The following is a 22,603-nucleotide window of genomic DNA, read 5'->3' as shown; positions in this document are numbered from 1 at the left end:
CTCAGTAAAACTAATAATAAACTACTAAAGGAAAAACATCTTCCTACTTGACAAGAACCTCTGGTTAAAAAAGAAAGCAATTTGTCAGGAAAAGGGGGGGCAATTTAAAAAAGGAGGGGGGGAATTAGACCAGCACTTACCACACTAAGTTCCTTGTCTGTTTGTATATCTGTGTGTATTTCTGTATATATATTTTGGAGTATGGGAAAGTAGCATCTTGCTTGGTGATTTATGTGTCGTATCAGTGAAGGGAACTCTTAAAATTTTTATTTATTTTTTATCAGGAACAAATAATTTTTTTTTTTTACATTTTAAGTTCCAAGTTCTGTCCCTCCCTTTAACCCTTCCCCCACTCATTGGGAAGGTAAGAAATACAATATCTATCACACATGTGAAGTCAGGCAAAATATATTTCTGTATTAGTAATGCTGCAAAAAAGCAAGAAAAATAAAGTGAAAGAAAACGTATTTCCATCATCAAGTCTCGCTCCCAAAGCAGACAGCATTTTTTATCATGAATCCTTTGGAATTATCTTGGATCCTTGTATTGGTCAGAGTAGCTAAATTGATTATCACTGATTATCATTACAATATTGTCATTACTTTATACAGCATTCTGCTTTTGCTTACTTCACTTTCATCATTTCATATAAGTCTTCACAGGGTTTTTTTTTTCCTGAAACCATCCTGCTCATCATTTCTTATAGAACATTATTATTAAATCACAATCATATACCACAACTTGTTCAGCCATTCTCCAGTTGGTGGACATTCCCTCAATTTCCAATTATTTGCCACAACAATAAGATCTGCTGTCATTATTTTTGTACATATAGATCCATTAAAAAGGAACTCTTAATGTAGAAACTCCTATCTCTTATACAGTTCAGCAACTCATCCATCTAAACTTAGTCTTAGAGAGTTGTCTGGGACCTTGACAGTTCCAATGACTTGCCCATGGTCATGGAATTATTATGTGTCACAGGCAGGATTTGAACCCAGTTTTCCTTACTCAAAGTCTAACCCTCTTTTCTCTAGGCCATGCTTCCTCTCCCCAAATGGATACTGTACTTGATTTTAAAAGGTCACATCATTAAAAAATAGAGAATGAAAAGAATTGTCTTTTACAACTATAGCTAGCAAAATTTCTTAATTCAACAAAGGGCAGAGATAATCATATAAAAAGCAATTTCAATTTGATTAAATTTTAAAAGTTTTCACACAGACAAAAGAAACATAACTAGGAAAGGAAGGGAAAATATCAACTGTGGAAAAAATGTATTTCAAATATTTCTGACAAAGTCTGACATTCAAGATATGTAAGTAGTTAACACAATCATACGAAGGGCTTTCCAAATAATAATTGAAAATTATCAATAACTATATAATTGTTTACTCCAAATCACTAATAATGAGATACAAAAATTAAAATAATTATAAATTTTTACCTCAGACTCAGAAACTTGGTAAAAATAACAATGCTATGGGAACCATAGGAAAATGGACACACTAATATGCTGTTAACAGAACAGTGAATTGGTCCAACAATTGTAGAAAGCAATTCAGAATCATGCTATGAAAGTGAATAAAATGTCCATACCCTTTGATTCAGAGATTCCACTGTTGAACATATACACCAAGAAGATCAAAGTCAGAAAGTCACTAGATATATCAAAATACTTACAGCAACACTCTTTCCATTACAAAGAAGAGAGAAAAAAATAGGTAACCATCAACTTGATATCTAAATGTTAATGAAAAGTTATTATCACTTAATGATGAACAAGAGGAATTTATAGAAGCGGGAAGATTCGTATCAACTGATCAGGTATAGTGGTTATGTGGGTTGGTTTTGTTTAAATGGTTTTCTTTGTTACAATGTAAACCTCATCGAATATGTGAATGTGTGAGAAGTCAAGAAATTATTATGATGTAAAAACTAAAGACATCAATAAAATTCATTATCATGAAAAAGAAATATTATGTAGGTCTATGTCTGTATTCTATCATCAATTTCTGATGCTAAAACCTTAAGAATGCTGATTTTGAAAAACAGGTAATGGAGTATTATATTTTAAAGGTTTTTTTTTATGTTGCTATCCTTACCCTAGTGATGGTGTTTGCATTTGCCATGCATTTTTATTTATTCTTCTAGTCTATCAAATCTGAAACTAATATGCTGCCATTTTTGTTATTGCTACATGCTATGTAGTCACTCAGTACTGAAAAGGCAAATGCTTTGCTAGAGAAAATGTAAGAAGAAATTATGTTGTCTTCTATGATGAAATACAGATCTTAACTACTAAAAGGCAAATTTGTCAATACTGAAGTAGAATATGATGGTTTACAAAATGAATTCTATCTGTTAAGATCTAGGCCACTGAAAACAAAGGCAAAGCAAAAATACCATCTGTGCCTATATTAATATCAGAAAATTGTGAAATGGATATGGCCTTCCCTCTCAATCTCCACTACTGTTGAAACAAATAGTCCCTTTGTAATTTGGGAGGATGCTAAAAAATAAATCCCATCGGTGATAAAGATGGGGAAGAAGGGGGAAAATTTCATTTTTTCTAATCTTCCAGAGTTGCATATGTAATTGTATCTTATAAGTTATTTCTTCAGCATCATGCAAACACTTTCCATAGTACCAATTCATTTTTAAATGTATTACGAAGCAAATTATTTCTGGTGTATAGCGTAATCTCAGGATACCAAAGGGGAGTGCCCATTTTATTACCTGGAACTAAAATTGTATGGACCTTACTGTTGCCCCAAATAACCAGACTATCCTACAAAGATTTAAATATATTTCTTACAATGAAACTATGATTATAATAGAATGCATTGTTATAAGAATTAAGCTTTCTTTATATCCTAGGATTTGTATTTAGGTAGGTTAGTTATTTCATTTTTTTAAAGTACTACTTTTTAAATGAGGGGAAAGTACACTTATTTTTCTTTTTCTTCATTTGAAGATAATGCTCCAAAGTTTCTTTGCAAAGGCATTTTGGAATAGAGTCCGGTAACAAACAGTGACACTAAAAAACAAGCTTTTTTTTTTTCAGAAAATTATACATGACTGGAAAAGGGAGCAACTACGGCGTATTTCACAGTGTCACTTCAAATGACAAGTAAGCTATTAAAATTGTCAGCTGTTTCCCCCACTGAAACAACAGATCACAATAGGCCTATCCTTTATTCTGCCTTAGTTTGTGAATGAAGTCCAGAAAGAAATAGTACTCTTTACACTTTTTTCCCCTCTATCCTAATTTTTTTTTCTATCTGAAGATCCGGAAACGGAGGCAGTAAGTAGGTAATACTGAAATGCCTAAAGATTGATTGATAACTGAAATTGAGGTAGTTCCTGCCATCTTGTCAAGCCCTTCATGACAGGGGTTTCATGACTCACATAGGGCAGAGCCATGCAACAGCAGCACGTTCACCAGATTTTCCAAGTGATGAAAATGTCAGGAAATCCAAAGTTATGGTTCCCCCAACAACCATAACTTGGCCACATTGCACAGAGTTATTAAGGGAGAAAAGTTAGAACCTGACAGGTAGAATAAACCTATGGTTACACTGGGGCTGTGTCTACACATACAAAGGGAAATAGAGTTTTGAGGTCATTATCAAGATAATTCAAGGAGAAAATCTCCTTTTGTCAAAAATAGCCATGTAACTAAAGGAGAAGTTTTTTTTTTCTTTTCTTTTGATATTGTTTTTGATGGATTATCCAGACAATCACTCATTGCTTCACCTACTACGTATCATTATTACCTGAATAAAATTGGCCAGGAATACTCTGAAGTTTACAATTTCACTAGTTCAAATGGATAGATTGGGATATTCTATGTGTATAGACACTTCTACGTGTACAGACACTATGTAGTAAGAAGAAACCTTGATTTGGAGATCAAAAACCCAGATTTTAAATCTATGTTCTGTCATTTGCTACCTGGATGACTTTGGAAATTCACTTAGTCTCTCTGGGCCTTAGTTTCCTTATCAGATTTTTAAGGGGTTGAACTATATTAGATAACCCTTAAAGTCCCTTCCAGCTCTAAATCCGTGATTCTAAGTAAAGCAAGCTATTAGAGAAATTGGTCTCAATACATATCCACTGTATTCACAGAAACATTCATTTGAAAATTTAAACTCCATACTTTTATATCCCATCTGAGATAGGAACTCCAACCTCACCAAAACAATCATGCACTTTGGGGGTAGCAAGGTGGTACAGTAGGTAGAGTATTGGGCTTGGAGTCAGGAAGACCTTTGTAGTGTTTTTTCTTTAAAATTTTATAATGGATATTACTGAACCCTGAGAGCCAGAAACTTAACTTTAGGATTGGTTCTGTTGCTAATTAGCCTTGAGATCTTAGGCAAGTAATTTAACTTCTCTTCATTACCTCATCTGTAAAATGAGTCTGGTAGGCTTCATGATCTCTAAAGTCCCTTCTAGTCCTAAAATTCTAGGATCACTGAACAATCCGTATTCCCATTCCTCTTTCTTCACTATTATCTCAGTTCAATTAAATAGCTGATGGCTCTCAGCAGGCAGCACCACCATCTCAAGTTTTCTAAGAAGTCCCAGGATAGCTCTGTCTAGGTATTTCTTGAATGTAGGGAAGTTTGCTTATATTGACCAACTGAAAATTCATACCCTACTACCAACATGCCACTTCAATCTATTATAGGATGTAAGATGAATAATTTTGATTACATTAAATTAAAAAGGTCTTGAACAAACAAAACCAATGCAGCCAAGATCAGAAGGAAAGCAGAAAATGGGGGGGGGAGGGAGTTTTATAGCAAGTTTCTCTGATAAAGGTCTCATTTCTATAAAGTGCAGTGAATTAACTCAAATTTATAAGAATATATCATTTCCCAGTTGATAAATGGTCAAAGGATATGAACAGGCAATTTTTGGGTGAAAAAATCAAAGCTATCTACAGTTACATGAAAACATGCTCTAAATCACTGCTGATTAGAGAAAGATGAATTAAAACAACTCTGAGGCACCACCTCACCTATCAGATTGGCAAATATGACAGATAAGGGAAATGACAAATAATGTAGGGGATGTGGGAAAAATTGGGACACTAATGCACAGTTAGTGGACTTATGAACTGATTCAAACATTTTGGAGAGCAATTTGGAACTATGCCCAAAGGGCCATAAAACTGTATATCCTTTGACCCAGCAGTACCACTACTCATCTATATCCCAAAGAGATCAAAGAAAAAGGAAAAAGACTGTATGTACAGAAATAAAGCTCTTTTTATGGTAGCAAAGAATTGGTAATTGAGGAGAGGACCATCAATTGGGGAATGGATGAAAAGTTGTGCTGTATGATTGTGATGAAATACTATTGTCCTATAAGACATAATGAGCAGGATGGTTTCAGAAAGACCTCTGAAGACTTATATGAATTAATACATAGTGAAGTGAGCAGAACCAGAGGGACATTGTAGACAGTAACCTCAATATTTTATAATGATCAACTGTGAACGACTTAGCTATTCTCAGCAATACAATGATCTAAGACAATTCTGAAGGACTTACGATGAAAAAATGCTATCCACCTCCAGAGAAAGGACTGATAAGAGTATGAATGTAGATCAAAGCACACTTTTTTTTACTTTCCTTATTTCTCTTATTTTTTTTGTCTGTTTTCTTTTGCAACATGGCTAATATGGAAATACATTTTGAATGACTGCATATGAACATTCTATAATAAATTGCTTGCCTTCTCAAGAAAGGGGAAGGCGAAGTAAGAAGGGAGAGAATTTGGAACTTAAAAATTTTTAAAAAGTGAATGTAAAATATGTTTTTTACATATAATCAAGAAAATTAAAATAAAATTTAAAAAAAATTCTTTGTCCAACATTCAAGTATTTTAAAAATTTGGGGCTACCCATACGTTTCCAGTGTCACGTAACAGGAGTAGCATACATCCCACTGTTGTGTATACTTTGTTTGGCCTTGTGGGGAATGGCACAGGGATTTTGGTCCTTCACTAAAGATCATAGACAGTCCAAGTACCTTCCCCACCTCATAGAGTGATATATGAAAGATGATTCATGCTGAGTTCCAATGGGCAGTCAGTAGAACTTTAAAAAGGAGTGAATCTAACCTTCAGCACTTTCTCTTTCTGTCTATAGAATCCATGGAGATTCAGTAAGTCTTGATCTTGGGCTTCTTGTTGTGGAGGTAGGGTGCCACTTCCCAACTCCTCCACACCTTTCATAACTATTTGCACAAGGCAACGGGAGCAATTGTTGTGTAGGCCAGACCTAGCCTGGACCTCAGGCCCTAGCCTGCCTTTTCCGTTTCTTTCCATGAGTTTAGTTGACCAAACATGAGTTTAGTTGGCCATCTTGAGAGATGAACTTCTGCTGCTGTCTTGATCATTTGGGAAATCCTAGTTTTCTCAACACTAGCTAAACTGCAGGAGGTACCCCACACAACTACATAATGCTTTTCAGAGAAGATGATCATTGACAGGAAAATGAGCCCATGTCCTAGCCTGAACCTTAATGGATTTGATCAGGCAATGCAGAGCCAAGGTGAAGGTTAAATGACTATTCAGACACTTATAAAATGTTTAATGTTTTGATATTTTAAGTATCAAACTCCCAGAAGGGAATATTTTCCATTGTAATACATGCTTCCCTGGGAAATGTAATCAATGACTCAAAATGCATTTTTCAAAAGGAATGAATATGATTCCTTGAGGGGCAGTGTAATATAATGGAAAGAACAGTAGAATTCTGACCAGAAGATATGCATTTGAGATCTGCTCCGAATAATGCCTTGCTGTGGCCAAGTTACTGAACCTTTCTGATTATCTAACTTTATCTATGAAGTAAGTGTAAATCATTTTATGAAGATTACTGTGAGGATCCATCAGTCAGTCAACAAACATTTATTAAGCAAATAATATGTGCTAGGCCTGGTGCTAAGCACTGGGAATACAAAGAAAAGAAAAAAAAAGAGCTATTTCTCTCAAGGAGCTAATATTCTAATGAGGGAGATAATGTTTAATTAACTACGAATTTACAAGATACAAAGAGTGGAAATGTGAGGTAATCTCAGATGAAAGGCAAAAGCGAGAAAGGGGATGTGGTATGTATAGGGGGGCTGTAGACTGAGAAAGGTCTCTTCCAGAATGTGGAATTTGAGTTGTCTTTGAAGAAATCCAGGAAGTGAGGTGGAGGTGAGAGGGAGAGCATTTCAGGCACGGGGTACATAGCCAGTATGGGCAACTAGGTGGCACAGAGGATAGAGCACTGGGCTTGAAATCAGGAAGACTCATCTTCATGAGTTCAAATCTGGCCTCAGACACTTAGTAGTTGTGTGACCCTGAGCAAGTTACTTAAAATCCTTTTTGCCTCAGTTCCTCATCTATAAAATGGGCTGGAGAAGGAAATGGCAAGCCACTCCAGTATATCTGCCAAGAAAACCCCAAATGGGGTCTGACAAAGAGTGAAACAACTGAAATGACTCAACAACAGTAAGCCAATTAAAACAGAGAGATTTGGGAGTGGAAAAAATAAATTGTAAGAAGATTGGAAAGGTTGGCAGGGACTAGGTTGCAAAAATTTTAAATGCCAGAAGGATGATTTTTATATTACCGAACTTCTCTGGTTCTTTATCTTCATCTGTAAAGTGGAAATCATTTTGTGATAATTATCGGGAGAATCAAACAAAACAGAACATGATAACTGCTTTGCAAAATGCTTTACAGGGAAGGGAGTATTTTGATTACTGCTGCCATCATTATTACTGCTGCTACTGAGGTATTTCTCCAACCTACCCTGTGTTGTAACACTGTCAAAGTTCTCTCTTGAATAACGCATCTCTATAGAGGTATCTGGCTGCAAGTGAAGATACTGACATCATCTAAAGTCTAGCTGCAAAACATTTTTAATGTTTTTAAATGCGCAGTGCAGAGTGACGAACAATTACCCTTCTGACTGTTGCAGTGCAATGATTAATGCTGGGGATGAGAACAGAACATGTTTTTATTACATAACTGATAATCTGATCACACAACAGAGACACAAAGAACACTCTAAACTATTGAATACACCCTAAACAAAATGCCAGCATTGGTTTTTATAGTTTGTGTAATCTCACCTGCTAAGACCCTTATCTTCGTAAAACTGCTGAGTTCCTGAGTAAATAGTGCGCCACAGATTTAAATCTTCAGGGGGATTTGATGCAAGTGGTTGCTGGATTTTACGTCTCAGAAGCTCATATCTAACACAAAAGACAAGCAGAACATTGGGATTATCTCAACTAATGTTATTACCAAAATTCAGGTTGTTCTGTGTGCATATGTGTGTGTGTTTATCTATTTAAGGAAAACACATCATTTTGTTCTTACAGCTCCCAAGTTTCACAGAGGTATTGTTTCTGGCAGGTATTACGCTTTTAGCCAGTTATTTTTAGAAAAGGTGAATGAAGAATTTAACTTTATTTAGTTCTCAAGAAGTTCATCATTTTGGATATCTTTTGGCATAATCAGATTTGCCAAATGCTAGAGTCAATTGTAATGTCAATAGACAAAATGTTTCAAAAGTTCACAAAATAACATGACTGTTGTTGCCAAAATTTACCCAATAATGAAAATACAGGGTGTCCTCAAAGTACTGATATGATTTAAAGCTATTACAACTTCAAACCGCACTAAGACTTTGGGGACAAACTGTATGCATCTACTATCAAAATATATACTCTGCTCCATGGGCCAAGATCAGCTTTTGAAAATCTGTGTTGAGAAGCCAATCTGGTGTAATTAAAAGAACACTGGCTATGTAGTCGAAATCCTACTTCTGGTAACTATTACCTGTGTGACCTTAATCAAGTCACTTAACTTCCTTGGGTCCCAGTTTCCTTATTGGTAAAATGAAGAGTTTGGACTGAAGGGCTTCTAAGGCACCTTTCATCTAGGCTGCACAATCTATGATCTACAACCTAGACATTAGTCTTTAATATAGCAAATAAGCATATGAATTCTCAGGGCAGCTAGTTGGTACAATGGATAGAGCACCAGCCCTGGAGTGAGGAGGACCTGAGTTCAAATCTGGCCTCAGACACATAACACTTACTAGCTGTGTGACTGGGCAAATCACTTAACCCCAATTGCCTCATATGAAAACAAAACAAACAAAAAAAAAGAATATGAATTCTCTTTTAGTTGTCTAGACTGCCCATATTTTTCATAAGTTTTCTGAAATGCAAGAGCAGCAGTAGTGATGACTTTTGTATCCAATTTTTAACCCTGAGTCACTTTCTTTTTACCAAAGTTACCATGTACAGAATCACAGAATCTCATTTTCAAAAAGAAACTATCTAATATAATTCATGCATGAAAAAATAAAAAGAATTCCTTCTGCTACAAGGTGACAAGTGAGCATCCAGCATTTGATTGAAGATCTCCAATGAAGGGAAAGCTACTTTGCATAAGCCACCCTTTAGCTATCTCTAATTGTTAAGTAGTTGTTCCTAATGTGAGGCCTAAATTTGCCTCCTTGCAATTTCCACTCAATGCTCTTAGCTTTGTCTTTGAGGGTTAAGCACAACAATTTTGTTGTTGTTGCCTTTTCCCCTACTACAGCCAAACACTTGTAGACAGCCACCTTGCTCCCTGCTTCCCATTACCTACACAAATGTACTCCATGTTAAATATCCCCAGTTCCATAAAATGCTCCTCCTGTGGTATAAACTGAAGTTTTTTCAACATTTTGATTGTCCTTCTCTGGATATTCCCAAGATTATTAATGTCCTTCCTCAAATATGGTAACCAGAATTGAACACAGTTAACCAGTTGTGTTCTCATCAAGACAGAGTCTATTAGAACAATGACTCTACAATTCCTGGACGTTCAAAATACTCACAAATTCAAATGGACCTGTGACCTCATCCAGGGTGGATAGTCCCTCCAAGGTTGTAGGTCACAACTTGTCCTTTCCTTACCAACCCATTGTGACTCTTGTCTTCCAATCAGTTCCTCACAGGTTGTCCACCTTTTGACTGAGACCATCTTCACTTTCTCCTGACATCATGAGGATCCCAGTGGAGTACTTAGGCGGTCAACCAATTATCTCAAACTCTTGCCACATGACCAGCCTATCTTTCTTTTCATCCATATACTTCTCTGATGACAACTTTTAAATTGCTTCTTCTTTGGAATTCTACATTTGTAATGTGTTACAGGCTACTCACACTTAGCATGAACCTCTCCATTGTATTTTGTGCAATATTCATTTTTAAGTCTTTAGAGACTGTTATTTAGAGAAAACCCCTATGACCTAGAGCCATATAACACTGGTAAAATATTGGTATTAAAATGTGGGCCTTCATATAAAGGAAAAGTTTAAGGTCATTAAAAGAGTTTTACAATTCCCCAAAGGCAATCCTTTCCACTTTCTTCCTCTCCTTTAAGTTTATATAGACTCATATAAGTTTATATAGATAGTTTTTAAGTATGTGTATATTTGGGTGTGTTTGTGTGTGTGTGTGTTACACACTCACACTCTTATGGATGCACTCTGTAGATTGCCCATCTAACATAAAACTCCATACCATTGTCTGAAAAATATAGATATTTTTCATCCTCTTGATTTTCCTCTGTGGATGGTTACAGTATACTTTTCTGGGAAATTATAGATCTCTTTCATGTGACTCTATAATGTTGCTGTACCACAATGTCATCCACAAACAGAAGCATCTGAAGGGATTTACCATCTATAGGAAATCCCTTTTCACTATGGGCTCTGCACTAGATAACCTCAATACCAGTGAAGCATACATCTCTCTGATTTCTTGATGTGTGAAATGGAGATACCTTGCGGGAAGAGTGCCTTCAAAGTGTCATGTTACTCTATTGTATGGCATATGAAATAATAATATATCATATATGTATATATGTATACACGTGTATATATACACATATGCATATATGTGTATATATACATGCACAGACATAAATACAGATCAGAGAGAAGTTGTTTTTGCTAATTAGTCATATCTGACTCTTTTTGACCCCATTTGGGGTTTTCTTGGCAAAGATACTAGAGTAGTTTGCTATTTCCTTCTACAGCTCATTTTACAGTCGAGAAAACTGCAGCAAACAGTGTTAAGTGACTTGCCCAGGGTCACACAATTAGTAAGTGTCTGAGGCCAGATTTGAGCTTGGGTCCTGCTTACTCCAGGATTAGCACTCTATTCTCTACACCACCCAGCTGCACTGTCTATCTAGACATCAATATCTGTATATGTATGTATGTCCAGAATTTGAATGTCCAGAAATTATAGTTAAATGTACTCAGAACAAAACTGGAGTACTTTATTCATTTCTGGGTGCCTCATTTGAGGAAGGACTTTAATAATCTTGAGAATATGTAGAGGATGGTAGTCAAGATGGTGAAAGAACTTCAGTTTATGCCACAGGAGGAGTAGCATATGTGTGTGTATAAAACAAAAAAATATATTTACATATTTTTGTCAATTATGTTTTGATCAACATTGTCTATAGTATAATATCACTTGTGAAAGACTACTCTTCCTTTTGTCCTTATGAATAGTTTCATCAAGTATAACTTTAATGTCTATGTATATTATTATCATAAAATGTTACTAAGTGGGAAAGTAGGCATATATTTTGGTAATTTTTGATGTGTTCTAAGTCTCCTTTTTCAGTAGTAATATGGTGTAAAATTTTTTCCATGCCTTTGATAGCTTTTCCTCTTCCAGATAGACTGTGAATCAGTTTCTCAATGCCTTTACAATTATGTTACCTACAGCATAATTATCCATGTACATTGGGTTTAATCTATTGCTTTTTGCATTTTTTTCTCTTTAGTATCATTTCTATTTCTTCTATGAGCATATCAAGGGCTGAGTGGTTAGAATGCAAATTTTGTAACTTATCTTTCCTTCATGACAAAAAAAAATCTTTGCAGATTTTTTCCATTTTTCTTCTTTTTTCTATCTTTCTTTTCTGTTTTTCCTTCCATTTTTATCCTTATACGCCCTCAGGATGACTCTACTTATTTGAGTTACTCAACAAATACTCTTTATACATATTTTACCATCCACCATTTTTCTGTTTTATGAAGAGATATTGATCATAATTTTCCATTATTATTCTTCAATATATTTTAATGACTTTAAAAACTGATATTGTCTTTAGCTGTCATATCTTTGACAAGTAAATCAATATTTAATAACTAAGGGCTTTTTAGTCTTTTTAAGTATCCTTATTATGGCAATTGACCAACATCAGCTGCATTTCTCAATAAAATTATTATAGCTAAATTATTATAGACTATATGTTCACATTTATATACCATTTTCATTATCAGTAACTCGTTTGGACCTTATGGCTCTCATAGTACAGCCTAATGTTACCTTAATTTCTTTATTGCTATATCATGTTAAACTTAGAAGTCACATCCAGATCTTTTTCAGGCCAACACCTGTCTAGCTATGCTTCCCCCGCTTTGTAAATGTAAAGTTTATTTTTATCCTTATAAATTTAATCATGTGAAATTAATATTTAAACTAGTATTCAGTATGTTAACTTGATTAGTAAAGTATAATAAAAACACTTTTTTCTTGAAATTAGGAATAGGCATGTGTATGGTGACTAGGTAACTGCTGCATTGAGAGGAGTTAGGTATTCAGAGTACCATGAAATGAACTTCTTAACTATTATAAGTATCTATTACAGTGCCATATCACTTCAAGCACAAGATGTGAAACATCTACAAAGAAAAGAATTTCAATACTCATTTCTCTGGAAATAACATATTTAGATAAATGAATACTAAAATCCCTTACCTCAAATGAGGTCCATTTGGCCTACTGGGTGGCTGCCAAGAAATCCCAATATAGGACTCACTCACAGGAGTTACAGACAAAGGATTAATACCCTGAGGTAGCGTGGGATGGGTTGTGATATAAGTAGGCAAACTCTCTGTGCATCCTCCAAGATATCCCCCACCTCCTGAGCAAGCCATTATGGTGACAGAATAGTTTGTGAAAGGAATGAGGTGGGTCATTATTTGACTAAATATAGAAGTATTGCTGCCACTGGGGGTAACTATAATTCTTGGGTCTGGCATGCAGACTTCGTAGCTGAGTATGTCACCATTTGGGATGAGAGGAGGACTCCAAATGACCTATATGGAAAGAAATGTTTAAAATCAGTATAGGCATAAAGAAAGAGGACAATTCAATTTCACAACAAATGGAGACATGCTTTGTCATGTCTTTTTTTTCTTCTAATGAAATGACCTTCTAAGTATCCACTTGCTAGAGAATCTTTGCTCCTGAACAGTAATGAATGATTTTGGATCAATTAACAGTATACCATGAACTAAATGAAATGCTATTTCCTTGATCTGGCTTTCCATCTCAACATGTTCTAGGACTGTCAAATACACAGCACCTTAGTGATTCATAACCACTGTAGGTGTATCAAAGAACACTGAGTGAACACATGGAGAAAATTCACACATCCCCATGCATCAATAGGGCAGCCACAGGATTTGATAGTTTGCTTGTTTACAACTCAATTACCCAAAGCACCAGAATCCTTTATTTCACATAGTTCCTGTGGATTGTAAATTGCAATACTATTGTTGTGTTATTCAATAAAACCAGACAATGTTTTCAGATTTTGGAAGATGCTGAACAATTCAGTTACGGAAACTTTCTGAGATGAATACTGAGTATTTCTGAAAAAAAAATTAAGTACTATAGGAACAAAACCACAAGATATAACCAGTTCTCAAGGGCAATGGATGTATAGAGTTCATTAAAAGAACAGGTAATTTTCTGATAAGTAAGAATATTCTTTGAGTCTAGGGAGACAAACAACTATGTGAAAAAGAGGTATAGAGGAGAAAATATAGATAATCTCACAGAGAAGGTATTAAAAACAGACTTCTTGCAGAAGGTGAAACATGAATGAAGCCAGGGAAGCCAGAAAGTGGAGATGAGGGAGAAAATTCCAGGCATGGCCATGCTGGAGCCAGCTTGAAAAGGCTTTTCGAGAGCCAATTGTTAAATTTTCAGTGTGAACGTTTACAACTCAGAAAAGGGAAAATGCTATGAATCAGGACTAAATTTGTTATTTGTTGCTAATCAAATGAACCAGGTTCTGCAAATGCCAATTGTTCTTTGCTTTGCTTTTTTGTTTGTTTGTTTTTGACCATGGTTCTTTAGGCTTCTTTCTCTAATATTTTTTTTTAGTTGAAAAAGCATTATAGCTCAAACTTGAGTGAAAACAGGCATAAAACTTCAAGTTATTACATAAAAAAACTAAATTTTCAACTGAAAATGAAGAGCTCAATGAACAAAAATAAAGATGATGTTCCTACACATTTATTCTTGCTTCTTTGCCAGAAATGATTATATTATTCTAATGGGTATAGTGATATATTCTAATAATTTATAATTTCCATTCCATCATAAGAAAAGAGTTTTATATTGAGATTAGTGAGCCTTGTTTTCCAGTTAGAGTTGGTATGTTAAATGTTCTGTCCTCCTATTTGATTTTTCAATTGTGGACAGTAACTTTTTAAAGGAAAGTAGAACTGACATGTACACTTTGAGTGTTCTCTCACTTGTTAAGAGATCATTCACAATCCAATTCTCTTCCCTCTTCATATTGGATAGCTGCTGAACCCACTGTTTCTCATAACTTCTAGCTAGTATTTACATCCCCAATTTGAATCCATCCTGTACTAATTGTCACACTAATCATTCTAAAAGACCATGTTCATCACATCATTCTTTTGCTTAGAACTATTCAAGAACATCATGATGCTTGTCATTGTAAGTCAGAATTTATTAGCAAAGAAATGTTCTGGTCCTGATCTACCTTTCCAGCCTTATCTCTGACTTCTCTCCTGTGACCTATCATAACAGGGCTCCTCACCATTCCTTAAAAACACTCTACTTCCTGCTTTTGCCTTGTCACATAAGAATATAATCTTTGAATGGACCCCAGAGTCCTTTACACTTTTCTAGTTCTGCAGCACTTGTATTATTCTTCCTGATTTTTCAAAGATTACCTAGCAGATATCACATCTATTAGTTTTTTTTTTTTAATTAGCCAGAGCTACGGTTTATCTGAGCCTATTGACTTGAAGTACTTGAGACCAGCTATGAGATTTGCTCATCATATTTACTCAATCTGGAAGACCCTTTACTTAAATCTTTACCTGAAACTCCACTATTATTCTGGACTCAGTTTTGGGGCTTAGCTATCTCCTCCCCTCATTCTTGAAGCCTTTCCTGATTTCCCTAACTGGCTGGAATTTCTCTTTGAAAAATCTCAAAGCACATTAAAACTTTACTTTGAAGGTATGTCTTCATTAGGTACTTCAGTTCTGTCTTAAAGTATAGTTGCTATTATACCTAATTTCCCTCACTAGATGGTAAAATTTCATCACCATCCCAAGGCAAAGGGTGTATAATATTCAATTTTATATAATACACAGCTCTTAGCACAGGGCCTTGTATATAACAGGCTCTCAAAAAAGGACAGGTTTGAATGACATGAATAAATGAACACTTCCAAACAACTTTTTCAATCCCTTATATCTTTTCCCACAAATAAACCTACTGCTTCAGCCCAGTTGGTCTCTCCTCGTCTCACAAATAATCCAAGCATATTCTGCCTAAATCTTACTAATATTTCAAGGCATATTTCAGGTATTATTTCTTCAAGGAGGTGATTTCTATCTCCTGAAAACTCATAATGATTGTAGTCTTTACCACTTGATTGGCGTTTAACCTTATACAATTGTGTAACATTTTTTAGATTATAATCTTGCATATTATTTAACAGGTATTACTATTTAACTCTTAGTGCATGTCTTGTCTTACCAGCCAAACTGTAAGATTCTTAGTGGTGTCTGCATTTCCCACAACACCTACCATACAACATACATATTGTAGGGGGACAAATAAATATGTACTGGATGGTGGACTCTCCACTTTGTATTATCTCTTACACAGAACTTGTGAGTTTTATTTGAACTCAAAGGTTGTGCAAATACTATTATCCCATTTTTAGAAAAAATGAAGGTCATTTACAGAAAAATTATCCATGGTCACGCAGTTAGTAAACATCAGAATGCAGACTTGAACCTGAATCTAGTGACCCCCAGTCCAGAGCTCTATACTGCTTCTTATATACCACACTGCCTCCCAATTGTGAAATATTTGTTGGGCACACAAGATACTTTACTCAAACATTTCATAGAGTCACAGAATACTATCAATGGGGGAAGGGGGAAAACAAAAATTTTAGGGGAGGCTGTGTGGTGTATCAGAAAGAGTTTGAGATTGCAGGTTTAAATCCTAACTATGATCCTGGGGAAGGTACTTTCTCTCCCTATACTTTAGTTTCCTTATACGTAAAAAGAAAGCATTTGACAATTTTTGACTTCTCAATCTAAATCTGTGATCTAATAATATAGACCCAAATAAGAATTCATTACTTTACATTTCTTGAAATTTCTTTTGAGATAGTTAACTCTGAGTAACAATTAATGTAGCCTATGTCAGTGCTAACAGGTATATTCTTTCCTCAATGCTTTTTTTTTTAATTATTATGCTGAAATCTTAAAAGACAAACTCACATACATTGGTCGAGTTTCAATCTAAACATGTTATCACAGCACAGATAATTATAAACAGAAAGGAGAACCAATCAGATTGAATAAGACTACAAACTTCTATCTTATAGGAAAGTGGAGGAAATACCTTTCAGAGAGAACAGGCTAAAGATTTTCAATATTTTGCTTTGACTAAGATTGGAAAGCATAATGAGAATTCCCCAAAGGTCAGCATTGGACTAGAAGCTTTTCAGAAGAAAATATCAGGGGTTTAACAGCGGTCCTGATAGTTCTAGAAAACTTTGCCCTATGGCTGAACTGCATGACTATTTTTTTCTTATTGATTTACTGAGTTATTTAGAGTCTGCTGGAAGAAACAAAGTTGTAGATAGGATTCTTATGAACCAGAGAGAATGTGACTCACTATAGGCAATACCAAATACACCTAAAGCAAGAAAAGGGATGTGTGTGTGTGAGTGTGTGAGTGTGTGTGTGTGTGTGTCAGAGTGAGAGAGAGAGAGAGAGAGAGAGAGAGAGAGAGAGAGAGAGAGAGAGAGAGAGAGAGAGAGAGAGAGAGAGAGAGAAGATCATTTTTTTGTGAACTTGAAGGATGAGCCAAGGTCAGGCTCAGGGGACTGATTGGGCCTTCTAGTGTAAGAGCTATCACAGCAACAATCCATGTGATTGATCCATGTTACACAACCTCCCTCTTCTTCATCCTGAGTCTTCTGAGAGTTCAAGCCAGACCTTGGTAGTACATGAAAGCAGGCAATATGACTCAAAAGACAGTCTGTGTTGGATACAGGAATGGCTTGTACATTGATCCAAATCCCAGTGTTGAGGCTATGAAAGAAAGTGCACTAGAGAAAGACCTATTGAGATAACTACTGGGAGAGATTAACTGATTGAACATAATTACTCTGGAAACTGTCATTTAAAGATCAGGAAGCCTTATTTTCTCCAATATGAACATTTAAAGGCGATAGGAATTCACCCCATTAAAAATTACAGCCTTGGAAAGCAATTCTTTTTTGACCACAGCCAGCTGGTATATTTCAATCTAAATCTACAGAGCATTTTAATAGAAATGGTGATAGCTTTCCAATATGGGTCACTACGCAGCCTGTATGTTTAGCATGTAAATGTAGTCCTAAGGGGTAGAGCTTCACAGTGGATAGAGTGGTGACTGCGTGACCCTGGCTAAGTCATTTCATCTCTAGGTTTGTCAATCAATTTTAAGGCCTTATGTTATTAATTATTATTATTAATTATTATTATTATTAATAGCAGTTCTCAATATTCAGCTAGGTTTCATTTCTCTGACTACACACTGAAAGATTAAGTGGGCTGCTTTTATTTATTTATTTTTCCTTTAAATTGGAAATCATCTTGTTTGACCCCTTTTGAAAGTTCAAAATAAATATGGACTCTACTCAGTGCCAAAAAAAAAAAGACTACATTGCAGAGGATTGACTGATCTACATTGGTAGAGAGATTTCATCAGAGGTAAAGTAGCAGGTCCATTAAAAAACAAAGAAACAGAGTCCTGGATGATCCTCTTCTGTGTTTTTCATGAAGGTGAGAGAGTAGTAGGAAAAGGAATAAAGGTTACTAAGACTCACACAATCTTTAAACTAACTATAAACATAAGGTTAATTGTTGGTGCTGCAGAAAATGAGATCTTTGTCTATTGACCAATGTATCTTCACATAATGAGAGGAAATGAATCGTATCAACTTTGGCCTTCTTCTACAGAAGAAATCAGAAGGAAAAAGGAAATTGAATCTAAACAGAAGGATAGTGCCTGGGTTCTTTTTAGAGGCAAATAAAGGGGTTGGTATTGTCATGTACTCATTTGGTCATTGCATATTGCAGTATTTATGATTGTTTGCCAAAAAGTTTCCACAGAATTTCTGTGCCAATCTCGAGAGAAATTCAAGAAAAACAAGGTTAATTTGATAAATACAACTTGGTTGCTTTAATATAAAGGAAGTCATTGGGAATATGAGGTATATATAATTAACAGAAAAAAATAACTGTACAGGGTCAAGAATTTCTCCTTGTTCCCTCCCCTTGCCTTGAGCTGATAGCAAATTATTAATCACTAGTTTATGGGTCTAGTCATTCAGCTACTTCCAAATCACTTATTACCATTTAGACTATTTCAATCCATCTCAGTCAAAAAGATAACTTAGGAGTCTTTATATGTATTATAAGTTGATAGAATTTCTCTGATCTATCAATCTGGTAACCCTATCAAAAAAAAAAAAACATGAGGTTAATGCCGCATGGCCAGGCTGTTAGTGACTACTATTTCCCCATAAAAATGCTCACAAACCATGCCTTTAATAACTAGTTCAATATTTTTGCTAAAAATGGAATTCTTGTCATTTGTCCGTGGTTTGCAGATTCTATCATATTCTCTGCCTTTGAAAATTGGGACATCTTTCCTTCTCCAGAACTCCAACATTGCTTCATGAAAGCAACATTGCTTTCAAAGGTCATTACCAGCAGGTAATTAAGGACCATAGCCCTTAATCATCTCAAGGGTCCGGTGACTTAGAACTCACTGAAAGTAACAAGGGGCTTTTATTTTCTCACTTATTTGGAGCTTGAACCCCAATTTCTTAGAAGGAATCATTTTTTAAAAAATTACTTCTAGTATAAATATTATCATCCTTGGAAGAAAAAACAGATACTAATTATGTTACTTATTGTTTGTGAGACCTTACATATATCATTTAATGTTTTTGGGTCTCAGCATTATCATCTGTAAAATGAGGGGGTTCAATTAGATGGCTTCATAAGTCTCTTCCAAATTTAGGTCATTGTTTCTATCATTTACAATCCTATGAGAATCAAGTTGAGAAATTCAGTCTCTCACAGTTGTTCGTTATCATTTGCTACCTTCTTTGATTGCCATCAATGCCCCTTCTTGCCAGCAGAGATTAAAGGAACTCATTTTTTTTCCCTCAACAATTGTTACTAGGGGGTGGAGCCAAGATGATGGAGTAAAAGTAATGACTTTCTCGAGCTCTCCCCCAAACCCCTCCAAATATCTATAAAAAATGGCTCTAAACAAATTCTGGAGCAGCAGAACTCACAAAAAGACAGAGTAAAACAAATTTCCAACCCAAGACAACCTGGATAATTGATTGGAAAGGTCTATTGTGCAGGCCTGGGAGAGGAGCATGGTTCAGTGTGGGCCACACAGGCTAAAATACGGCCTTAGCAAACCTGAAGCAGTCCTCAGGGGATTGAATCAAGGAGAGCTGTGGCGGTTTACAGGCTTCTCAACCCACAAACACCACAGACAACTTAGAAGGTCAGTGTCTGACCACTGTGAAAGAGGAGCATTCCCAGCCCCAGGGTGGCAGCTGCTTCCAGAGCTCTCAGTCCACAGATGGTGGGGGAATCAAGCAGCTGATCAGAGGGAGGATGCAGGGATCTCTTTGCTGGTGCTGAGGCAGGATTCTCTTGCTTTGCCTGTACTTGGATCTGGATTGCAGTTCTGGGTGGCTGTCCTGGGGCAGGGAGGAGTGCTGGCATGGTGGAGCTCGTAGTGGCAGCAGTGAAGAGAGAATCCTCCTTACAATTCCAAGGCAGGAAAAAGTGCTTGTGGTCACTCATAGTCCAGAGTGCAGGCCAGGAAATAAGTAAACACCTCGTCCTTGATCATACCACCTTGGATAAACTGAAAATTTACAAGTGCCTAGAAGTATCTCTGAAAATAGCTGCACAAAACCCCCAAAGCTTGGACAGTACATTCCCCACACTGGAAACAGACCCCTACTTTAACAAAGAGTTTAAAACTCAAGTAATTGACTGGGAACATGAGTAAACAGCACAAAAAAAGTCAGACCATAGAATTTTTCTTTGGTAACAAAGAAGATCAAAACATACAACCAGAAGAAGACAACAAAGTCAAAGCTCCTACATCCAAAGCCTCTAGGAAAAAATATGAATTAGTCCCAGGCCATGGAAGAGCTCAAAGAGGATTCTGAGAAGCAAGTAAGAGAAGTAGAGGAAAAACTGGGAAGAAAAATGAGAGTGATATAAGAAAATCATGAAAAAGCAAGTCAACAGCTTGCTAAAAGAGACCCCCCCCAAAAAAAAATACTGAAGAAAATAATTGTCACTAGCCTTAGCTCATTGTGGGCCTCAATGGCCCTGAAATTGTTCTTCTGCTATCTTGTTATTCTTTTGTACATATCTTCATTTTTTCTGTCCCAGAGTCCTTCATCAATGAACATCTTTTAACCACATGAGTTGTGTGATGAGTTCCCTGTGTGGTCATATTAATATCCTCTGGGAGCTCTTCTTTTCTTCTTCAGTGGAATTATTCATTCATTATCTGATCTTCAGAATTTCATTTGTGGGAGCTTCCCATGTTGAATGAACTGACTATCCCTGCAAATACTACCTTTTGATTCTTTCTCTGAACTTATTAAAATCTGATATCTTCAAGAATGTTTACATTATACCATATGGAGCTTTTCTTTGTTTCTCTATTGTGAACTCTAAGATGCAGTGAACATTTGTAGTCCAAGGTTCCTGTTATTTATACTACATTTAAGTTTCATCCTTTAGGTTGATCAGAATCTGATGCAGAATTACAATTCCTCCCATGATTTCTTAGGAAGGATGACATTACCATTAAGTAAATCATTAATTTATTAGCTGCTTTTAAAAATATGAGTATGTATCTGGGGACAGGGAGGCAGAGAGAGACAGAAAGACAGAGATGTTTCAGTAGATGTCTGGATTGTGGAAGTCCTTCAAAACACATTATCTTTTTTTTTCTCTTATTTTATTGTATTTTTTATAGTAATTTTTTTTTGTTTTCAACATTTACTTCCACAAGATTTTGAGTTCCAAATTTTCACCCCATCTTGCCCCTCCCCTCACCCCAAGATGGCATGCATTCTGAATACCCCTTCCCCTAGTCTGCCTTCCCTTCTATCTCTCCCCCCCGTTCTTATCCCCTTCCCTTTCAATTTTCCTGTAGGGCAGGATGGATTTCTGTACCCTGTATTTCTTATTTCCCAGATGTATGTGAAAACATTTTTTTAAACATGTGTTTTTAAAATTTTGAGTTCCAAATTTTCTCCCTTCCTCCCTCCCTACCCACCCTCATTGATAAGGTAAGCAACTAAACATAGATTATATATGTGCAGTTATTCAAAACGATTCCATAGTAGACCTGCTATGAAAAACTAACTCTATTTCCCTTAATCCTATCCCACCTCCCCATTTATTCTATTCTTTCTTTTGAGTCTGACCCTCCTCAGAAGTACTTGCTTCTGATTACCCCCTTTCCCAGTCTGCCATCCTCTCTATCATCCTCCTACTCTCTTGTCCCCCTCCTCCCCCATTTTCCTGTAGGGTAAGACAGATTTCCATACCCAATTGAGTGTGTATGTTATTCCCTCCTTAAGTCAAATTCTATGAGAATAAGATTCACTCATTCCCTCTCACCTTCCCCCGTTTCCCTTCCACTGTAAGAGCCTTTTCTTTTCTGTTTTTTTTTTTTGGTGAGATAATTTACTCCATTCTACCTCTCCCTTTCTCCTTCTCCTAGGATAATCCTCTCTCACCCCTTAATTTTATTCTCCAGATATTACCCCTTCATCTTCAACTTACCCTGTGCCCTCTATCTCTCTATCTATATCTATATATACATACATATAATTTTTCCCCTCCAACTACTTTAATACTGACAAAGGTCTCATGAGTTACAAATATCATCTTTCCATGCAGCAATATAAACAGTTCAACCTTAATAAGTCTCTTATGATTTTCTCTTTCCTGTTTACCTCTTCATGTTCCACTTCAGCCTTGTATTGGAAAGTCAAATTTTCTATTCAGCTTTGGTCTTTTCATCAAGAAAGCCTGAAAGTCCTCTATTTCACTGAATGATGATTTTTTTCCCTGCAGGATTATACTCAGTTTTGCTGG

At 35.9% G+C, this 22,603-nt stretch overlaps 1 protein-coding gene across 1 annotated transcript in view; it reads right to left on the bottom strand.

Annotated features, from left to right (window-relative positions):
- The window catches only part of USH2A (usherin), a 944,914-nt gene that overhangs the window by 281,978 nt on the left and 640,333 nt on the right, over positions 1-22,603 (bottom strand). Inside the window, exons 41-42 of the mRNA XM_027871555.1 lie at positions 12,855-13,195; positions 8,145-8,267 (exon numbers count right to left, since the gene is read on the bottom strand). Coding sequence (XP_027727356.1) covers positions 8,145-8,267; positions 12,855-13,195 — 464 coding nt within the window. The remainder of the gene's footprint in view (positions 1-8,144; positions 8,268-12,854; positions 13,196-22,603) is intronic.

This window comes from Vombatus ursinus, unplaced genomic scaffold (assembly GCF_900497805.2).
Source record: "Vombatus ursinus unplaced genomic scaffold, bare-nosed wombat genome assembly UNPS02014798.1, whole genome shotgun sequence".
Classification (NCBI taxonomy): domain Eukaryota; kingdom Metazoa; phylum Chordata; class Mammalia; order Diprotodontia; family Vombatidae; genus Vombatus; species Vombatus ursinus.
This window is presented reverse-complemented; position numbering and strand designations above follow the sequence as displayed.